General features: G+C 44.8%; 2 protein-coding genes across 5 annotated transcripts in view; both read right to left on the bottom strand.

Annotated features, from left to right (window-relative positions):
- The window catches only part of LOC127194016 (3-alpha-hydroxysteroid dehydrogenase), a 1,235,587-nt gene that overhangs the window by 845,108 nt on the left and 368,965 nt on the right, over nt 1-21,514 (bottom strand). The gene's annotated exons all lie outside the window — the stretch shown is intronic.
- Il2ra (interleukin 2 receptor subunit alpha) overlaps nt 76-21,514 on the bottom strand; it is a 42,887-nt gene continuing 21,448 nt past the window's right edge. Inside the window, exons 2-8 of the mRNA XM_051150877.1 lie at nt 16,636-16,812; nt 14,805-14,918; nt 10,778-10,993; nt 8,959-9,030; nt 8,235-8,306; nt 5,721-5,787; nt 76-345 (exon numbers count right to left, since the gene is read on the bottom strand). Of these exons, the coding sequence (XP_051006834.1) occupies nt 321-345; nt 5,721-5,787; nt 8,235-8,306; nt 8,959-9,030; nt 10,778-10,993; nt 14,805-14,918; nt 16,636-16,812 (743 nt within the window). The 3' untranslated portion in view covers nt 76-320. The remainder of the gene's footprint in view (nt 346-5,720; nt 5,788-8,234; nt 8,307-8,958; nt 9,031-10,777; nt 10,994-14,804; nt 14,919-16,635; nt 16,813-21,514) is intronic.

Here is a 21,514-nt window from a genome sequence, read left to right as displayed (position 1 = left end):
CATGAAAAGTGTCCATGCTACTGTAGCTCTCATCAACATACACACACAAAACCAAAACACGTAGAGTGCCGTTGGGCCCTCTGTCCCATTAAAGACTTTAGAGCTGCTGCTTAGAAATGGTTAGATCCCATTCTTCAATGGCGAAGTCCAACTTAGAGTTGCAGTTTCCTGATGTGCTGCCATGTCTGGCAGCTTCAGAACTTTCTAGAACCCATGGGATCAACAGGAGACACCGGTTGAGTGGGTGTTTCTCTTCTTAGGTTTTGCTTGAGCTTCATGATTCCACCAGCTTCTCTTGGCCTCCGACTGCTCTTAGTTTTCTAGATGGTTCTTCTACTCTTCTTCCTGGAAGAAGATTAACTCAGTTATGGCCATGTGTGTCATAGTATAACAAGAGCAACATGGTCCCCACCCATGTGAACTGAACAGTGCACTTTAACCCTGAGATTCTAACCTTAAATTCCACCTGGGGTCTTGTTACCTTCCTGCCTGGTGTAACCCAACCTCAAGTGTTCTTCATCCCTCCAGAGGCCAAAACTGGCTCTGTGTACTAGTAATTCAACTCAGTGTTCTGAGAAAGAACCCAAAGAAGTAACACCCCCCCACACCCCACATCCCCACAACCCCACCACACCCCCTACCACACCCCGCTAACTCCAGGCTGGACAGTACAGATATAGAGGCTGAGTGGGTCTGACAACGTGGATGTCCAAATGGGGCTGTGCTTGTGGCTAACAGAATATATTACTTGAGACCATCGCTTTACATTTTGCTGTAGGATCTGGTGGTTTACTGCCCCCTCTATCTCAGAAACCCAGGGCCCCTCTCTGACTCACCCCTCATCCTTACTCCCTACTTTCATCCACTTAACCAATCACACCAACTTGGCCAGCTCTTTTCTGTATGGCTTGATTGTTTTCCTCCTTTCAGTCAGATCCACAGACCCACACGAGAGCAATCACCAACTTCTATGTGGATTCATTCCATCACAGTCAATTTGGCAGCACATGGTCCACAGTAAATGTGGCCTCTACAGGGCCTTCTGAACACTCAGAAGCTCAGAGTTGCCGTCCCTCTCCTAGGAGAGCTGATCTGAGCTACTGTCACCCCAGCATGACATCCTAGCTCTTCATTGTGGCCTCCCATCTTCCGTGACAGTGTCTCTGTCCATCTGGGCAGTGTGGTATCTTTGTGGCCACAGTCCCCATTCATTTTACACCCCATCACCCAGGATTGCCTTCTCCTGGACATCACCCCACCATTCACATTTCTGTAGGCACCCCAGCTTTCTCTGCTAGATGCTGTTTCCTGCCTTAGTTTAGCAGACCTTTCAGAGGCTGTGAGTTCAGTAAACTGTCTTTGAATCCCATGTGGATTAGACGCCCTTTCTGTTTACATATCTCCAGCTTAGACTTTCAACACATCTTCTTCCCTCCTCCTCCTCCCCCTCCCTCCCTTTCATCTTTTTCTTCAGTACCAGAGATTCAGTAATAGGGTTAAGAAACTGCTCCACTATTGATCTACCTCCTCAGAACCACAAAAACAACAAAACAAAACGAAACAATTTCAAGGCATCTTCCAGTCTACTACTCTGTAAGTTCCCAAGGGCAGGGCTGAGTTTTGTATATCTGTGGCCCATGGTGCAACAGCCAACACTTGGCAGTTGTGGACTTTCCCCCTTTTAGTCCTGTGGAATAATAACTGCTGAACTGGAATAATAGTAGCAATTAAATATACTGAGTGATTTATGTGGGTTGAGATGCCTTGTTTCTAGCTGGTGCTAGTTTGCACTTTTGTTGTCTACCCAATGGACATATGTTAGCAGTGAAAACTTGAGATATGGTTAATATAGCTAAAGAACTGAAGTGTGTGTGTATGTGTGTGTATATGTATGTATGTACATGTGTGTGTATGTGTGTATGTACATGTATGTGTGTATGCATGTGTATGTGCATGTGTGTGTGTGTGTGTGTGTGTGTGTGTGTGTGTGTGTGTGTGTTTTGTGTGTGGAGGCCAGAGAACGACTTTGGTTGTTATTCCCCAGAAGCCAGTTATTCTGATATTTTGAGACAGAGTCTCTGGTTAGCTGGAAACTTGCCGAGAAGGTTAGGCGTGTTGGCCCCTGTGTGTGAAGGATCTGCTTGTCTCTGCCTTCCCAGACCTTGGATCACACATGCTCACTGTGCTCAGCTATTTTTTTTTTAATGTGGGTTCTGGGCTTAAGCTCATAAGGCAAGCACTTTAGCCAGCTGTCTTCTCAGCTCCAGGAAGAGATTTTTAATGGTATTTAAGTTTGAATTTACAGAGCTACATTATGGTTTGAGGCTTTCCATCTCACTTGGAACGTCACAGGCTCCAAGCAGGTTTGTGCTGTGAATGTCTAACAGTCAGATCCATGAAGATGGTTGCCTACTTCTGCTGTGTAAAAACTTCCTCCACACCTAGTGTTCAGCTACCACTGTAATCCCACACTTAAAAAGTTGTGTGATAGAAGGACTTCTGTCAGTTCAAAGATGCCTGGGCTACATAGCAGAAAATCTGTCTCAACACACCCAGCCAGCAGTTCTCAACCTGTGGGTCTTAGCCCCTTTGGGGTGGTTTTTGAATGACCCTTTAGGGTGGTTGTTGAGTGACCCTTTGGGGAGGTTGTTGAGTGACCCTTGGGGGCAGTTGTTGAGTGACCCTTGGGGGCAGTTGTTGAGTGACCCTTTGGGGCGGTTGTTGAATGACCCTTTGGGGCAGTTGTTGAGTGACCCTTTGGGGCGGTTGTTGAGTGACCCTTTGGGGCGGTTGTTGAATGACCCTTTCACAGGGGTTGCCTAACATTGGAAAACACAGGTACTTACATTATGATTCACAATGTTAGCAAAATTACAGTTACAAAGTAGCAACGGAATGATTTTATGGTTGGGGGTTGCCACAACATGAAATATTGTATTAAAGGATCCGTGTGTTAGGGAGGTTGAGAACCATTGATATAAATCAAATCAAACAAACAAAAGCCAACAATCCAACAGGGCAAGAGAGACGTCTCAGTGGGTGAGGGGTTTGGCGCCTGAGGGAGAGAACTGACCCCGGAAGTTGTCCTCTGACTCCCTCACACATGCATTGTCAAGTGGGTCAACCTCACCAAAAAAAAAATAATATTAAAAAACATAAAAAGGGGAAAAATATTCACAAAACAGTTCAAAGGGCTGGGTTTTGTTGAATAGAACACTTGTCTAGCATGCTCAAGGACTTGGATTCAGTTCCCAGGACAAAAAAAAAAAAAAAAAAAGCAAACAAACAAACCATGAAATACCTGAAAGTTTAACCAATGTGAGGCAGACATTGCACTCTCCTAGATCCTAGTACTCCATCTAAAACAACCAAAATACCTTGGGCAAAGATCAGATTTTTTTCAGTAATTCCGAGGTAGGATTTCCAAATGTCCACAAGAGGGCACTGTTAGATGAAATTAAGCTTCTAGAAAGTAGACTTTGTTTTCATTTAAAAAAAAAAAATCTTATTTTTAATTATATGTCTACATGGGAGAGTGTGCAAATGTGAGAGCAGGGTCTTGTTACGTAGCCTCAGGCTGGACTCCTTAGTTCTAGGATTTTAGAACTATGGGTTTTGTTTATTTCTTTGTTTGTTTTGGACAAGTTCTTTGACCAAAGGAGTCATCTTGAGGTCATATTTCAGTCCTCCTAATGACTGTGGTACTGGGAGGTCTTAGGGGGAAACTCACGTGGTTTTTTGCAGTTCCTTGCTTCACATTATAAACTCTATGCTATCGCTGCTCACAAAGAGCCCCACCCTCCGGTGCTGAGGGTTCTGGTCTTAAGCTACCAAACGAGAAGGCCCTTGCCGGATAGATGCTCACCCTGAGCAGGGAGAAGGTCTTACAAGCACTGAGGCCACAGACTGTCAGGCATGATACTTCATCCCCCATAGCCCCAAAAAGACACCTTAGGGAAACAGGTCAGCCGTTAGGGCTATGACTAACTCCTAGTGCGACAACCATCAGGGCATCCTCATTTGGACAGCAGTGATTTCTACTTGATTCGTTTGAGGAAGACTAGGAGTAGGCCAGATGAACAGCATGAGTGGAAGAAATTGGATTCCCACCTACCCTATGGCTCTGTTATTAAAGATTTAAGAGTATCAGGGCTGCACAGAACCTGCTCTGGCAGGAGAGGCACGCCCTTGACCTTTGGGACTGTGATGGTTTAGTTTTAAGAAGGGAATCTCAATGAAGGATTGCCTAGATTAGGTTTCCTGTGGGCGTGTCTACAGGGCACTGTCTTCACTGTCTTCACTTGACCTGGGAAGACCCAGCCTGAACTCATCCCATGGGCTTGGGTCCTAGACTCTATAAAAAAGAAAAGAAGGAAAAGCGAGCTGGGCATAGGTGAGCACTCATCAATTCGTTGCTCTTAGCTTCAGATTGTGAGTATGGCATGAGCTTCAGGCTCTGGCCACCCAGCTCCCTCCCACGCCAGTGATGGGCTGCAGCCTGGAACTGTGAGTCAACTAAATCCCGTCTCTCTGCATCTTATAACAACAAGAAGAAATGAACCGAAGTCAGGGGCAGACTTTTCTCAAGATACTTTTTACAGTCTTAACTCTTTAAGAAATAATTTATTTACTGTTTTTATCTTTTTAATTTTTTTTGGTTTTTTGTTTGTTTGTTTGTTTTTATTTTGTTTTTCGAGACAGGGTTTCTCTGTGTAGCCTTGGCTGTCCTGGACTAATTTTGTAGACCAGGCTGGCCTCGAACTCACAGCGATCTGCCTGCCTCTGCCTCCCGAGTGCTGGGATTAGAGGCGTGTGCCACCACCGCCTGGCTTCGGTTTTTTGGTTTTAATTTAAGATTTCACACTGCCCGGGATGACCTTGGACTTCAGATTTTCCTGCTTTTGCCTCCTGAGTGCTCAGATCATAGGTGTAGGCCACTATCCCTGGTTTCTTAAGGTGCCCAGATCAAGCCTGGGCTTTGTGAGCATGTGCAGCACTCTACAACTGAACTACACCCCTCAGCGTGTGACTTATCTTTTTTTTTTTTTTTTTTTTTTTTTTTTTTTTTTTTGAGATCGGTCTCACTATGTAGCTGGATCTGACTAGCTATTTTCCATGCATCTCAGACTGCCCTCAATGATATGACCTTTCTGCCTCCAGCTCTTGAATGCTGGGATTAAAGGAATGTGACAACATACCCAGTCCTCCTCCCTCTCCCGCCCCTCATAGGTGTGGTGTGTGTGTGTGTGTGTGTGTGTATGTGTGTGTGTGTGTGCAAGTATGAATGTAGGAGTACACGTGTGTGTTGGATGAGTACATGTGTGTCGGGGAGTACATATGTATGTGGAGGCTAGAGTTCAGCCTCGAGTTTTGTTCCTTAGGATACTATTCACATTATTTTTTGAAACAGGGTCTCTTAATGAACATGGAGTTCACCAGTTTCTCTAGGCTAGCCGGCCAGAAAGTCTGAGGGACCCACCTCTGTCTGCCCCCTCAGCACCGGCATTACAGAAATGACAGGTCCACACCACCATGTTCAGCTTTTTTTTTTTAAACAAAGATTTTGGGGATTGAGCTCAAGTCCTCAGACTTGCAAGGCAAGCACTTCCTCAATGGAGCTATCTTCCCAGCCTGTCAGCTGAGAAGTTCTAGGCAGTGTTCGTGCTGCCAGGCAAGGGACCAAACACCGGGCTGCTTAGCCCTTACCGGGTTGAACTCACCATCTGTGTTGCCAGGTGAGCCCACTCAGAAGAATGATGCTGATGAGCAGGAAGATGCAGCTGGCCACTGTCAGGAGAGAGAGGGAGCTGAGTGAGTTCAGGTAGTGGGGCGGGCTTGGGGGAACGGGGAGGGGCGGGGTTGGCGCTGGTTGGGGCCATGCTTGGGGGAGTGAGGGGGGGTGGGGAGCGGAGCGGTGGGGGGTGGGGCGGTTGGCGCTGGATCCAAAGAAAATTCTCTAGGTAAGCAAGGACTTCCTTCACAGCTGGAGCCTACAGCTTCTTTTTCCCCTTCCTCTGCCCTGAGGATTTCTTAGAAGGCTCAAGGAGTCAGAGCAGAGACCAGGCGGGCATGGAACGGCATCTAGGCTGGCACTAGGCCTCCAAAGCAGATTGCCGCTGGAACTTGAGGAAGGCTCAGAGGACAGGCCTCACTAGCAGCATCTTCCATGAAGGAAATGTTAAAACAAGATGAGGAATCCTAAACATACTGATGTCTCCATGCTCCTACTTCCCAAATGCTGACTTCTGAGGGTTCCCTCACTAAAGTTTGGGGGACAGTGTTCTTGAAGATGTATGTGGGAGGAACTGGCTTAGGGTGATTTAAGGGTTGACACTGGTGGTCCTCTTGGTTCATACTGATTGACAGGTCTCAGTCACTATAGCGACAAGACTCTGGGTATATATGTGAGATTATCTAGATTAGGTTAAATGAGGTAGGGAGACCCACTCTAAAAGTGGGTAGCAGCATTCCATGAGCTGGCATCCTAGGCTCTATGAAAGAGCACAAGCATTCATCTTTCTTCTTTTTACCTTTAAAAAATATTAATTAATTAATATATACTTAATATATATTAATTAATTATATAGTATCTGCCTGCATGTGAGCCAGCAGATCAGAAGAGTGCACAGGATCTCATTATAGATGGTTGTGGGCCACCATGTGGTTGCTGGGAATTGAATTTAGAACCTCTGAGCCATCTCTCCCCTACTTTTTTTTTTTTGAGACAGGGTCTCAGTATGTCATTCTGGCTGAAACTCACTATGGAAACCAGGCTGGCTTCAAACTCACAGAGATCCACCTGCCTAGGCCTTCCATGTGCTGGGATTAAGGGCATGCCACCATAGCCACCATAGCCAGCCTTTCTCTGTTTCTTTCTTTCTTTCTTTCTTTCTTTCTTTCTTTCTTTCTTTCTTTTAAATTTAAATTTATTCAGATTACATTCTGAATGTTATCCCCTTGCTTGTATCTTCCTGTTCCCACTCTCCTTCCTTCTTCTGCCCTATTCCCCTCCCCTAGACCTCTGATAGAAGGGAACCTCCTCCCACTACCATATGACCACCGCCTATGAGGTCTCCTTCAGATAGCCTGCTTCCCTTCCTCTATGTGCCACTGGGCCTCCCCATGAAGGGGAATTGATAAAATCAGGGGTACCAGAGTTCATGTAAGGGGCAGTCCCTGAACTCCCCACAACTGTGGAGCATGAATGTCCGTTGGGTAGATGGACCATAACCAGCTGCTCAGAGTCCTGCTACCACGCGTTTCCCATAGTGATGGGCTGGACCCTGGAACTGTGAGTCAGAACAAACCTTTCTTTCCTTCACTTTGTTTTGTCAGGCGTTTGGTCACAACAATGCAAAAGGCAGCTAACACAGTTCACAATACACTAGAGCTGATCTGTGGGAGTCTGAACAATGTTAGTGACCAAAGTCATATTGTCACCTTATAGGCAAACATTAGAGAAAGAAGGGGCTATTTCTACCAGTCAATTACACGTATCTTGGTGTAGAGGGATTTTAATCCAGCAACATGGCTACTCAGGATGGAATACAGACACATCCTTAGCATACACCTTTAATCCCAAACAATGAAGGTAAAGTTGGTTCTTATAAGGATGCACCCATGTTTGAAAGTGATCTCTAATTGAGTGGTAGACAAAGTGATGAACCAGAAAAAGATCTGACAGAATAGGATATGTCCGACTCTTAAGGGAGTGTAGTGTATTGGACATAGGGAGGAGGCAGTTTTACTGGGACAGTTTTGTACAGAGGCAGGTTGCAGAGAGAGAGAGAGAGAGAGAGATAGAGAGAGAGAGAGAGAGAGAGAGAGAGAACAAGCTAGACACAGGTGACGATGGATGAGCTAGAGAAGGAGCCAGAAGATTAGAACATACTGCCAAAGTTAGTATGATGCCAAGCAGAGTAACTCAGTCAGAGGCCAAGAGACTGATCCATTTGCATCAGTCACCTAGGAGAGGAGTTTGAGCCAGAACAGCTGAGTTGATCCAGCCAGCCAGAGTTCAGGAAGAACTAGAAACGGTGAGCTTATTCAGCAGTAAGTCACAGAGGGTGTAAACATTCTAGGCCTATATTAGATTGTACGGAGGCTGGAACCTTTTAGGTTAGCAGACGGAAGCAGTAAGTCTCTGAGATGACAATCACATCAGGTGAATAGAAGTTACTTTTGCATCTTGGCATGCTGCATAATTTGTCCATAAATGAGATAACCTGACCCACCTGCTACATGGTACTCTGTTGTAAGTACAAATGTCTCCATAGTCGTAGCTGCTTCTGAGAGTTGTGGGAAGCCTGTGGAAAAGAGAGATGAGGGGGCAGTCAATATGCAGCCAGCACAGGACTGCATGAGGGTGGAAGAGGAAGGGTTTCTCAGTAGATTCATCACTCAGCGTGGGGAAAGCGAGGTAAAGGGCCTGGTGGGCAGAGTCTGTCTAGAGACCCCAAACTCAGTCCTGTTATTTCTCCTTCTCATACTTCCTTTAGATTGTGTGTGCATGCAGAGGGGGTGTATACATTCATGTGTGTGTGTGTGTGTGTGTGTGTGTGTGTGTGTACACGTGTGTATGTGCATGTGTGTGTGCATGCAAATGCCCATGCATGTGTGCCTATGGAGGCCAGAGGTCAACATCAGATGTCTTTCTTCATTGCCTCCTTTATTTTTTGAGACAGGATCTCTCACTTGCCTCTTGTTGGTTCAGCTAGACTAGATGATGGCCAGCAAGCTGCAGAGACCCCAAACTCAGGTTCTTATGCTCTGCTTGACAAGTATCTTATGAACTGAGCCATCTTCCCAGACTGCCTTGGGTCGGTTATGCTGCGTTGGAGGAGAGGAAGGCAGCTAGGGCTGGCTTCCCCCTCCTCCTTCATTGCTGGAGAGGCTTACACAGCCATTGCCTGTCTTGCATGATGGCCAAATGTCTGCTCATGGAAGCTCTTTCCATACCTGTGGTGGTGATGGCACAGACAGTCTCACTCTCAGGAACAGGATCTCTGCTTTCTTGAGAGTCTTCGCTAGCTGCAGAAGAAAGAACCAGTGCATTTGGTGCCCAAGATGGAGATCTGGGACTCCAATGCCTCCCTCTACCCACCGTTTGCTGCTGGCCCCAGGTACACCTGCTACGGCAAAGCACCTTTTCTGGGCATGTCTCTGGGACACAGTTCCACATCAGGGCCATTAGAAGCTGGTAACGTGGAAGTCTAACTCAGTGACTATCTTATGGAACTATGAACAAATCTTTCTCTCCAGGCTTCCTGTTCAGTCTTGGCTTCCACTTTGACTTGGAAATGAGCCAAAATAACACATACACACACATACACACACATACACACACACACACCACCACCACCACCACCACCACCGTCACCACCACCATCAAATGGAGCTAAATGGAGCTTTGATGGTTCCTTTGTGATCAGTGACCCATGGTGTTATTTAGTTTTATGCCACCTTGGCATAGGCTAGAGTCATTGGAGAGGAAGGAACTTCAACTGAAGAACTGCTGCTTTAAGATTGGGCTGTAGGCGCCGGGTGGTGGTGGCGCACACCTTTAATCCCAGCTCTTGGGAGGCAGAGGCAGGCAGATCGCTGTGAGTTTGAGGCCAGCCTGGTCTACAGAGTCCAGGACAGCAAAGGCTACACAGAGAAACCCTGTCTCAAAAAAAAAAAAAAAAAAAAAAAAAAAAAAGATCGGGCTGTAGGCAAGCATGTAGAGCATGTGGGAGGGCCCAGATCATTGTCGGTAATGCCACCTCTTGCCTGGTGGTCCTGGTTCTATAAGAAAGCAGGCTGAGCAAACCACGAGGAGCAAGCCGATAAGCAGCACTGCCCCATAGCCCTTGCATAAGCTCCTGACTCCAGGTTCCTGCCCTGTTTGAGTTCCTGTCCTGACTGTTCAGTGATAAACAGCACTGTGGAATCACAAGCCAAATACACTGTGTCCTCCCGACGTTGCTTTTGATTGTGATGTTTTATCACAGCAACAGTGACCCTAACTCGGATAACCAGGGCCTTGCCATCTCACGCACCTCTTTCAAAGACAATTATTGGCATGCCCTGGCCATGGCTCACTGGAAGCAAGTTATGGGAAGGAAGTAGCATCCTGAGAGAGCCACAGCGGAAGTCATGGATATGGCAAATGGTAGCAAACTCATGAGTGAACTCCAGTAACTTTTGATTATGGAAGTAGTAAGATTTTGAACAAAGATGGCAGAGGACCTCAACACAGGCAGCTTGTATGTGGGCAGGACTGAGTATGTGAACCCACATGCTAAAGCAAGCCTCGTCCCACATACTTCTTTTTTTTTTTTTTTTTTTTTTTTTAATCAAAGATCAGGGGGACATTTACAGGGGAGTACAATGACAATGAAACACCGTACAAATGACATACCTACAGTAAAGACAAGTACAAAGAAGAGACAGTGCCGGTGCAGAGCTGGACTTTGCCTTGTGAACTATGGGATGTATTTGTGGTTGGGAAGAGGTTCTGGACTAGAATCAGCAGTATCTAGACACAGGACAGCACTGTTACCCTGAGACGGCATCCTATGTGCTTTGGACCACTAGAGAGATCATTAGTTCTCTGCCTCTAACTATTGCTATGCAGAGCAGGGTTGAGAGGACCACGGTATTTCTTCAGTTCTATGTTTTATAACATGAGACCTGGAGGGACAAGCGGCTTTCCCAAGGTCCCAGGGTAGTGAGGAGTCTCACCTTGACCCTGATGAGAAAAGAATGGGATGGACGCGAGAAAGAAACAACCCACCTGGGAATTGATGGTGTTTTCTTTCATCTACACATGTGAGCTGGGGCTGAGTCCACTCTGTCTTCCCACACACCGTTCTGCAGATGCTCATGGTAGGACCTCTCTGCAGAGCCTTGTATCCCTGAACACACTCATATTGAACTCTCTGTCCCGCCACGAAATGATAGATTCTATTGGTATCTTCGTGTTCCCATGGAGGAGGCTCCCTGCAGTGGCCTGAAAGAGGAAGAGAATTCTGAGGGCAAGCTTGGGAAGGCGCAGTGAGTGCCTCTAGGTTACTTCTTGCTCCCAGAGCAATTCTGGTCTCTAGAAACTCGAACTTGGACCTTGCTCTTCTGCTCCACTCTTTCACGAAACTTACAAGTACTGAGAAACCCCCGCTGACAGGAATGTAGGCAGTGTAGGAAAGGCACGGAACCCAGTGCTGTGCAGCTATTTCCTTTGAGCTGAATTATTCCCTCTTAGAGGGAGGTTCCTTACGACTCAGAAAAACAAACAAACCTCAGATCTCAGCATGCTCCTGAAACTCCCCCCCTCTTCTCTTACTGTTATATAAGCAATAACAATGACTGAGGGGAAGAGAGTCAAACTGTTGGAGCTGTGAGCCTGGGATGGGGGGAGCCCCAGTGAGGTGGCTTTCAAGGGCTGTCATCCATGCTGGGGTGGGGGGTTTTTGGTGATGCAGCTGCATTCGAGTCATCCATACTGCCAAGAACAAGCCCAATAACTCACTGGTTCATGGGTGGAATGTTTCTTTACTTTGTTGTCAGTGTTCTATCTGGTGACCAGATAGATGTCGGTTCAGGTCTCCGAAGGAAAAGGCACACGGTGCACTGTTACTCTGGCAAGGGTCGGACAGATGATTAAGTAAGAAAGACTTAAGCAGGTGGACAGACAGTGGATTTGTCAGGTTAAGAGAGGATGCTTGCTGGGTGCACAGGGATGTAGAGCAATTTAAACTTAGAACATGGTTGCTCTGGCAGGACATCACGTCCAAAGACCTTCTAGGTCTGTGCAATCCAACTGGAATATAAATACAGCTTTAAATCCAGGAGATAGAGGCAAACAGATCTGAGTTCAAGGCCAGCCTGGTATAGAGCAAGTTTCAGGTAAAGAAAATCTTAGATCCAGGCCTGGTGGTACATGCCTTTAATCCTAAACAATGAAGGTAAAGTTAATTTGTAGAAGGAAGCACCCATGTTTGAAAGTGATGTTTAATTGAGTGGCAGAAAAAGTGATGAATCAAAGAAAGATTTGACAGAATAGAATATGCCCAACTCTTTTTTTTAAAAGTTATTTATTACTATGTATATAGTGCCGTGCCTACATGCAGGCCAGAACAGGGCATCACATCACATTATAGATGGTTGTGATCCACCACGCTGTTGTTGGGAATTGAACTCAGGACCTCTGGAAGAGCAGTCAGAGCCCTTAACTGCTGAGCCATCTCTCTGGCCCTGATATGCCCAACTCTTACAAGTACAGAGAGGAAAGGGAAGCTACTTAAGGGAGCAACACAGAATAAGAGGCCAAGGGGAGGCAGTTTTACTGGGACAGTAATAGAGAGACTGGCTACAGAGAGAGAGAGAGAGAGAGAACTCAGGTGAAGACCAAATGAGGAGATGATTAGAAGGAGCCAGGAGATTAAAGCAGACTGCTGGAGTAGTTTGAGGATAAGCAGAGCAATCCAGAGGCTGAGAAAGAAGCCAGATTGAATAAGTCAGCTGGGAGAGGAGTTTGAGCCAGAACTGCTGAGTTGAACCAGCCAGCCCAGAGCTCAGAAAGAACAAGAAAGGTGAGCTTATTCAGCAGCAAGTCTCAGAGGCTGAAACATCCTAGGCCTAGGTTAGATTGTACGGAGACTAGAAGCTCCTAGGACTAGGCCTAGGTTAGTGGCAGTAAGCCTCCCAGGCAGCAATTACCTCAGGAGAGTAAATGTTCCTGTTACACAGGGGAATGAGTTCTTCATTTGACTGATGCTGCAAAGACCCCAAGGGTTTTGCAAGAGCAGACAGGTGCAAGAGTGCTCTCATCTGAGAGACGGCAGCAAGGTGGAGTCAATGGGCAGACCACTCTGTATTGCCACCAAATAAGTGAGGAGGAACAAAGTGAGTGGCAGTTGGGAATCATCCTAGGACTTTGGGGTGCTGACCCAGGATAAGGCCAATGTCTGGAGCGGGAAAGAATCTCAGAGAAATGGATCATGGTCCTTGATGAAACCACAATGAAAGCTTGACCCAGATTGATCCTATTGAGCCTTCTAAAGATCCCTATGCCCAGCAGCTCTGCACTCACTGGAATAAACCCAGACTTGGCTGAACATTGGCCCCAGGGATTGTGGCTTGTTTGGCGTTGATCTTGAAATTCCCTACCAACCGCCCTTCATCTGATCATACAGAATCCATACATACAGATACTGTCTACCTCTGAATCATGAAATTACTCAGGCCTAGAACCTTCCAGATTTTCAAAACCCCCAAACACCCAAAATAATCACCAAAAGAGCCACATACAAACTCTCTGCCCCAAACAGGAAGCTGAGTGTTTCTCACCTGAGCCATTTTCTATTGCCTTGCAGTGTGCGTAACAGCAGAGGGACTGTGGTTTAGTCTCAGAAAAAAAAATTATTATTTTAAAGTCAAGAAACAACATAAATGACAGAACCTTTTTGAATTTGATTTGTTTCTTTAAGATGTAAACACCAAACTACAACAATTTATGAGACATCCCTTAGGTAGAAACAGCTGGTGCTCTCCTCCTCCTCTTCCTCCTCTTTTTCCTCCTTCTTCCTCCTCCTTATCCTCCTTTTTCCTCCTCTGCTTCCTCCTCCTCCTTCTCCTCTTTCTCCTTCCTCCTTCTCCTCCTCCTTCTTCTTTGTTATTTGGGGGTGAGGAGGGAGGGTATCATACAGTTCAGGTTGGCTTTAAGCTTCTGCTCCCCAAATGCTAAGATTACTGGCACATACAACCATGCCCAATTCAGCTGCTTGTCTCTTGAGTAAGAAATAAATGTTGACCCTCCTAAAACCCTTCAGTAACTGTAGAGGTTGGCACCTGTTACCAGGAGAACACAGAAAACATTAAATGTACTTGAAAACACCACTCCAGGACAGAGGCAGGAAGAGGGAAGGACCAAAACCATCACATGGCAATAATGCAGTAGTGTGGCCTTTCTCCCCAACCCGCATATTGGACACTGCGAGTAGTTTTTAGGTAGTTAAAGGTTCCTCACGAGCTCTTGCTTTCACCCTATGATGTGACTTTACCTAAATTGTTTAATGTCGCTATGTCTCAGTTTCTTTGGTCATTAAGGTACATCTTCCCACTCCCTGATTCACTCAGTTGTAGAGTTCAAATGGAGATTATACATGATGCAATAAAGGTCTTTGTAAGGTCATAAATGGTCTTCAAATGGCCAACTGGTCCCCTGAAAATCTCAAGCAACCCTAGCAGACTCTTTCTTCCTGACATCGTAGCTTAATTTAAGCATTATTATTTCATTTGGGAAAGGTGTGGGCAGACACAGTGTGCCTACTCGTCCACTCCTCATTAACAAGTAATAATTGTCTGGGGCTATCATTTTATAGCTCTGTTCTGTAAGGAGCAAATTGTTATCAATGGTTTTTCTCACAGTTCATTGCTGTGTGCTTTAGAGAAAAACAGGAGGAATTTGGGAGAGCAGGGACCACTGTCTATTCAACCTGTTTCTTCTGTGGGCAGTGCCTAGTTCAGTTCATAACAATTCCCAATGCATGCTTTTTTAATTGAATTGAATCTGGAGTTGAATTCTCATGCTTCTAAAGCATAGCCCATGTTGCCTTCAGAAAGAGTGGTTTAAAATGCTAAGCAGTGAGTCTGCCAATAGCAGGCAACGTTGCCATCTGCATGGTCTTCTGAGAGGAGACTGAATTGCATCTGCCTGTGGAGAACAGGCCTAACCCCCCCTTCTCTGGCTCATCCTTTCTGTGTAACCAAAGGCCAGCTCCTAGGAGCCAGCTGGAGGATGGCTGCTGAGCTGCATGCCTTACCTGGAAGGTTCTCTTGGTGCACAGACTGTGTCGTTGATATCTGCATTTCTGTGGTTTGTCCCTTTTTTTGGTTTTCAGGAAGAGGTGTAACTTTCTTTCTTGTGTTGCCATTGTCTGGAGAATATGGGAGCAACAAGGCAAATAAGTTCCCAAATGCTCAGAATAATAAAAAAAAAAAATGCTGTTCATTCACCCCGGGACATCTCTTTAGTGCCCAAGAATTTCTCAGTGTTGGGATAGGAAAGATGAACAAAGAAAGCCGCCCTTGGATGGAGCCAGCACCCCTAGCCCAGCCCTGACCTCTTCCTATTTGCATATTGGCAATGGATACAACATGTTTCTAGAAGAAATGCAGGATTCTTCCACTGGAATATTCTTGTGTAAATGTGAATCAAGCATAAATGGGTCTTTCCTTGTCATCAGTGTGGCCAGCATTGCACATGGCAGGGAGGAGCAGTGTACCCCCAAAACCTTCATCTAACTCCTTCACTCTCCTCTGGTGATTCAAAGCTATCAGTGTTGAAGAAACGTGCTCTTAAGGCAGAAAACCCCTCCAGTTGCACTGGCAGAGACACCTCAGTGAGGGGACATCAGAATTCCAGCTTAGGATAAGGGGAGATCTGTTGGGAAATGAATCAGCCAGGAGCTTCAATAGTGGTCATCCTTAAACTCTGCCCTGCACACATGGTTGGTCTCACTGACCCACTCCATCCTCAGGTTAAGAAAGAAAGTTGGATGGCACAATGCATCAGTTATGGGACCCACCTAGGCATCCAACAACAGAGGAGTGATTAAAGTAAATGTGGTATGTATGAAATTTTCCTTTAATACATGCACATACACACACACACACGTGTGCACACACATGCACATGTGTAAATCATGATTTCACTATGCAGTCTTGTTTGGGATGGGGCTCATCATATAGACCAGGTTGGCTTCAAACTCACAGAGATCCACCTGCCTCTGACTGATGGATGCTGGGTTTAAAGACATGTGCCACCACTCTCAGCTCAGCTGCATGATGGGAAATTTTCAGCCATAAAGAAGAAAATTAATGCAACTAGAGATAACAGTATTAAGCAAATTAAGCCAAAGAGAAATATCATGGTTTTTTTTTTTTTTTTTCATTTGTAGTTCCTAGATTTTCTATAGGTACCTACAGTTAAGTGTGTCATCTATAGGACCTGAAAGTACAATAATACTGTCCAAGGAAACAAACAAACAAACAAAAGACTAATAAGAGGCTGGAGGAATAGAGTAGTGGGCATCAGATGGGGACAGAATATGCTCATTCTACAGTGCATATGAAAATATTTGTATATAACACAGTACTATGTATAATGGATATACACAGTGAAAATGTTATATACACATATATACATAAATATATACGTATAACATATACATGTACATATATTCATAAATATACATATATAACATTTTCATTGCACTGTGTGTGTGTGTGTGTGTGTGTGTGTGTGTGTGTGTGTGTGTGTGTGTAACTCCTCCACAGTCTCACCCCCCAGAATGGAGAACTGAATACAGAAACAGGCTGTGTGAAGGAGCATTCTGAGCTCAAGGAAGGGAGAAGGAAGGCCAACAGCATGGTCATAGAACTTATCAGATCAAACCAGGCTTAGGACCGAGCAGACACTCGTTAAAAACTGTTAAGTGACTGGATTTCCCAGAAGCCTCTATAATCTGTTACCCGATAGATTTGTCTACCATTCCTTTTTTTTTTTAATCTGTTGGTCCGAGTTAATGGGAGCTGGGCAGTCTCCTTTTATCCCTAGTTCCTTTCCCATTGAGGTTACAAAGGGACACTTACAGTTGCTCGTGCACTGGCAGGTGTTGCTCCATGAGTTTCCTAAACAAACTATGTAGACCAACTCATTTACCCTTCGGAACGTTCTCTTGCACTCACAGTTTAGGATGGTGCCATTCTTGTAGGAGAGAGCTTTGAACGTGGCATTGGGGACCTTTGGTAGGTCATACGGGCATATCTCTGTAAAGACAAGAGGATGTTAGGGCAGGAGGCCCGGAGAGACATCAGTTTGATGGTGTAGTGGCTTGCTCACACACTTATTTCTTCCCCCTATTTAAAGAGTTGGTATGTACTCCACTTCCCCAGGAAAGGAACCGAGTCTCACACTGTGGTTCCTGTCCTGTCTGGTTTTATATCAACTCAACACTGGATAGACTCTTTTGAGAGGAGAGAACCTCAATTGAGAAAATGCCTCCATAACAGGAGGCCTCCATAAGATGTAGGCCTGAAGGGTGTTTTCTTAATTGGTGATTGATGGGCGGGGGGGCGGGCTCACCCCATTGTGGGTGGTGCCACCCTGGGCTGGTGGTCCTTGGTGCCATAAGAAAGCAGGCTGAGCAAGCTGTGAGGAGTAAGTCAGTAAGCAGCACCCCTCCATGGCCTCCGCATCAGCTCCTGCCCCCACGATCCTGCCATGTCTGAGTTCCTGCTCGGGTTTCCTTCACCAAGGAAGTGGAAATGGAAGAAGTCAAATAACCCTTGACTCCCCAAGTTGCTCTTGGTCATGATCTCATCCCATCAAAGAAACCTTAACTAAGATGGTTCCTTAGAAATCTCTGTATCAGAGATGCTTCCATTTGGAATGAGTGTCCGTTGCTGCATAGTTATAGAAATGAGCTTCATGCTGAGAATAGGAGACCGTCGAATGCTCAGGCCCCTCCAAGGCTTGGGAACATTGCAGAAAAGGGAAGGGAAACAAAGTAAGAGTGAGAGGAAGGGGCGGGGCAACGTAGAACACTGTCTTCTGAGCATGACTTGGGCGCTGCACTCTTGGACCCCCAGCAACTGCCGTTACCTGCACAATTTTGTGCCTGTCAACATTCCATCATAAAACGGGGAGGGAGGGACCCATGGAGTCCCACCTGTTGCTGATATCATGGGATCCCACAGTTAAGATATAGGCAGTTGGTGGTTTCTGAGAGAGGGAGAGACATTTTCCTCAGGAAAGTCAGACCACGTAGCCACTGGTATGTGGCTTGTGTCCCTGCAAATAGCCTGACACCCATGTTCCCATAAGTAGGCTCTAAACTCATTGGTTCACCACAAAGACAGACATGAACACAGAAGAGCAATTACACAGGGCATCAGTAGGAGTGGGATCAGTGGGGGTGCGTGTGTGAATACAATCAACACACACTATATGCATGCGTGGAAATGCCATAATGAAACTCATTTTATATATATATGTATATATATATTAATAAAACTAAAAAGATAAGTATTCATGTCAGAGATGCTACAGAAGTATTCACTCAATTTCCTCTACAGTATAAAATGCACATTATAGAAGGAATACGTAGAAATAAGTAGAGTTTTATCCCGAAGATACTTCATGTCTAGCAAATACAGAAGAGAGGATGGGTGGGCCAAAGTAGGCCAAGGCTTTAGAGACGGACTGGTGTCCTAGCTGGTGAGCAGCACAATGTGGGTGCTGGGAACTAAGCTCGGATCTTCTGGAAGAGCAGTGTGCATTCTTAACCACTGAGCCATCTTGCTGGTCCCCACATGATAGAGCTTACAAAGCCTCTGCAAATGGAAAACACATGAAAACTGCAGAAGGAAGGTTGAGGTTAAATAGCCTTTAGCTATTTAAGTTTTTGTAGCATGTCTGAAATGGTACCATGTTAACTAACTAGAACATGGAAAGTTAAGAATGCAAAGCAAATACCCCAGGGAGGGCATCCAATAATGAAATAATGAGAACATATAAAAAGGTAATGCAATAAATGAAATAGAATATTCCAATATGTATTGAATATATATTTGATTAGCCAAAATGAATAAGAATATTAATGGGAGCCCAGCATGGTGGTGCACGCTTGTAATCCCAGCACTCGGGAGGCAGAGGCAGGTGGATCTCTATGAGTTCGAGGCCAGCCTGGTCTACAAAGTGAGTCCAGGACAGCCAAGGCTACACAGAGAAACCCTGTCTCAAAACAAAACAAAACAAAACACAAGTGGAGCACCTAGGAAAGAGCAAGAAGGCAGAAGTGAAGATCAAACCATTATCACTGATTACATTAAACATCAATGTACAAAATTTTCTAAAGTAGAAACTTACAGACAGCAAACAGCAGGGCTCACTGACATGCTGTCTGTGCAAGAACATGGCTAAATATGAAAACCACAATAAGTTGAGAGTAGGAAAGCAGGAAAAGATATGCAGAGGTAAGCATAAAAAAAAGCTGGTGTGGCTATGTTACTATCAGAAAGTAGCTTTGTAGAAGGGGCATTATTCATAGCTGAAATATCTCTTTCCATGAAGGCACTAGGAGCTCTACACAGTGGCATCATAAGGCAGCTGGTGTGGCAATGTCAAATCACTTGTCATTTGTATGTACTGAATAAACTAGACCAAAAAAAAATCTAAAATCAATTGTATTTACACATCAAAATATTACAAAATAAACCCACCCAAACCTCCAAGAAGACCAGACTGGAAAATTGTAACATTTCTGAGATGAATTTTAAGGAAAGTAAATAGAGAAACATACAATGTTTATAAATTGGAAGAATGATTTTTAAAGACACACCAGGTTACCTTCAGTCCATCTGCCAATTCAGTGTGATTACAGCCAAACATCCGATGCAGTTTTAAAAGAAGAACTGACAAGTTGTTTTCGAACTTCCTTGGAAGTGTCTAAGACAATGGTAAGATGAAGTTTGGGGACTCATACCATCTGTTGCCCAGACCATCAGTAAAACTAACCACTGAGACAGCAAGGAATTGGGATTAAAAACAAGTACAACAACAGAACAAAAGTTACAGAAACTCCTGCACATTCCTGCATATCCAACCCACCACCCCCTGTTTGCCAAAGCAATGCCATAAAAAAAGGAAAAATATTTTTAGCAAATACTATTGAGCCATGTGGATAAATGTGTAAAGGGAAAAGAGCATCCTTCCATAGATAAAATTAAATTTTTTCATATAAAGAACCATATATTATCTATAAATATCACACATGCAACCATAAAACTAAAACTGTAAAACTTCTGAAAGGAAATAAAGTCTTTAGAAGTTGGGGATAGGTAAAGATTTCTTAGGACACAACTTGTGCTGAATAGAAGAGAAAAACAGGGCTGTAGAGTATGAATTCTTGCTGCGTTTGTAGAGGACCAGTGTTCTGTTCGTAGCACCTAAACCAAGCAGCTCGCAGCCTCCTATAACTCCAGCTCCAGAGGCTCTGACTCTGCCTTTCCACCCACCACCGCACAGATTAAATTTTTTATAAAAAAAAAAAAAAAAAGTCAGCTAATCCAAAGAGCACAGAAAATGGAGAAGATTATGGCAAACTGTGAAAAAATATTTATAATGTATATATGACAATATTTCTTTCCAGGGTAATAAAGACCCACACATCAACACTAAAAGGCAAATGATTCAATAAATGAACAAACACAAGATCCCAGGAAGCTGAGGCAGGAGAATTCTGAGTTTGATGCCGGCCTGCACTACTAGAGAGCTTATCTCAAGCATAACAAAACCAATTCAATAATTTATGCACCTATCATTGTGAGACTAGAGTACAAATTTTAAAAAGCACGGAAGCTTGAATTTCTGCCACATACAACAGATGAATCTCAAAAAAAAAAAAAAAAAAAAAAAAAAAAAAGAAAGAAAGAAAAAGAAAAAAAAAGAATGGAAGAAGCTAGTCACACTGTGTGGTCCACTTACATGACATTAAAAAAAAAAAAAAGGAGACAGACAGAGACAGGGCTCGAACACAGAGAAATTAGGCCAGCGGCGTCTCGTGGTAGAGCTCACTGCTTTCATATGTTTGTGCACAGCTGCCAGGACTCATCACATTGCTTCAGATCTGTGCATGCAGCTTCTCTCCAAACAGTCTTTCCTACACACCACACAACAACAACAACAACAACAACAACAACAACTAAAATAAACCTGCACGTTCGCGTCTGGAGAGATGGCTCAGCTGCTGCGCTTAACTGGGTGTCACAATCACTTGGATCCCAGAACCTGTGCAGCAAGCGGGTGTACGCCTGTAAGACCGGCCCCAAGTGGTAGTGCAGGTGGGAGGACAGCTCGGAGTTCCTCGCTTCCAGACTAGCTGAGAAAGGGTCCAGGGAGAGACCCTGCCTCGAAGGAATAGGCAGAATGACAGAGAGGGACACCTAGTGACATCCTATGGACGTTAATAGTACTTGGGCATATGGTCTGTGCATACAACTGTGTGTACACTCACACAGGCACAGATACACACATTAAAGGAACAATATACAAAATCTTTAAAGATAATTTCTCTATAATTAATTTTACTGCAACAAAATCAATCAACTTAGCGTTTCTTGAGTAACTATTCATCAGCAGAAATAGTCAAGGATTAATTTGGGTGTTTTTTGTGTGTGTTTTGTTTTGTTTTTGTTTTTGTTTTAGAGACAGGGCTTCTTCTCCATGTCGCCCTGGCTGTCCTGGAACTCTTTCTGTAGACCAGGCTGGCCTCAAACTCACAGAAATTCAACTGCCTCTTCCTCCCAAGTGCTGAGACTGAAGGTGTGTGCCACCACTGCCCAGCAAGGATTAATTTTAAGTTTATTTGGGATCTGGTACCAATCCACAAGCCAAAAAGCAAAACAAAACAAAACCCTTTCAAACACATAATGTTAAAAAGGGTCAGGTGAGAGCCAGGTGTGGTGGAGC

The sequence above is a fragment of the Acomys russatus genome, chromosome 9, assembly GCF_903995435.1.
Source record: "Acomys russatus chromosome 9, mAcoRus1.1, whole genome shotgun sequence".
NCBI classification, from domain to species: Eukaryota; Metazoa; Chordata; class Mammalia; order Rodentia; family Muridae; genus Acomys; species Acomys russatus.
The sequence above is the reverse complement of the archived record's forward strand: the minus strand, read 5'-3'. Positions and strand labels throughout refer to the sequence as shown.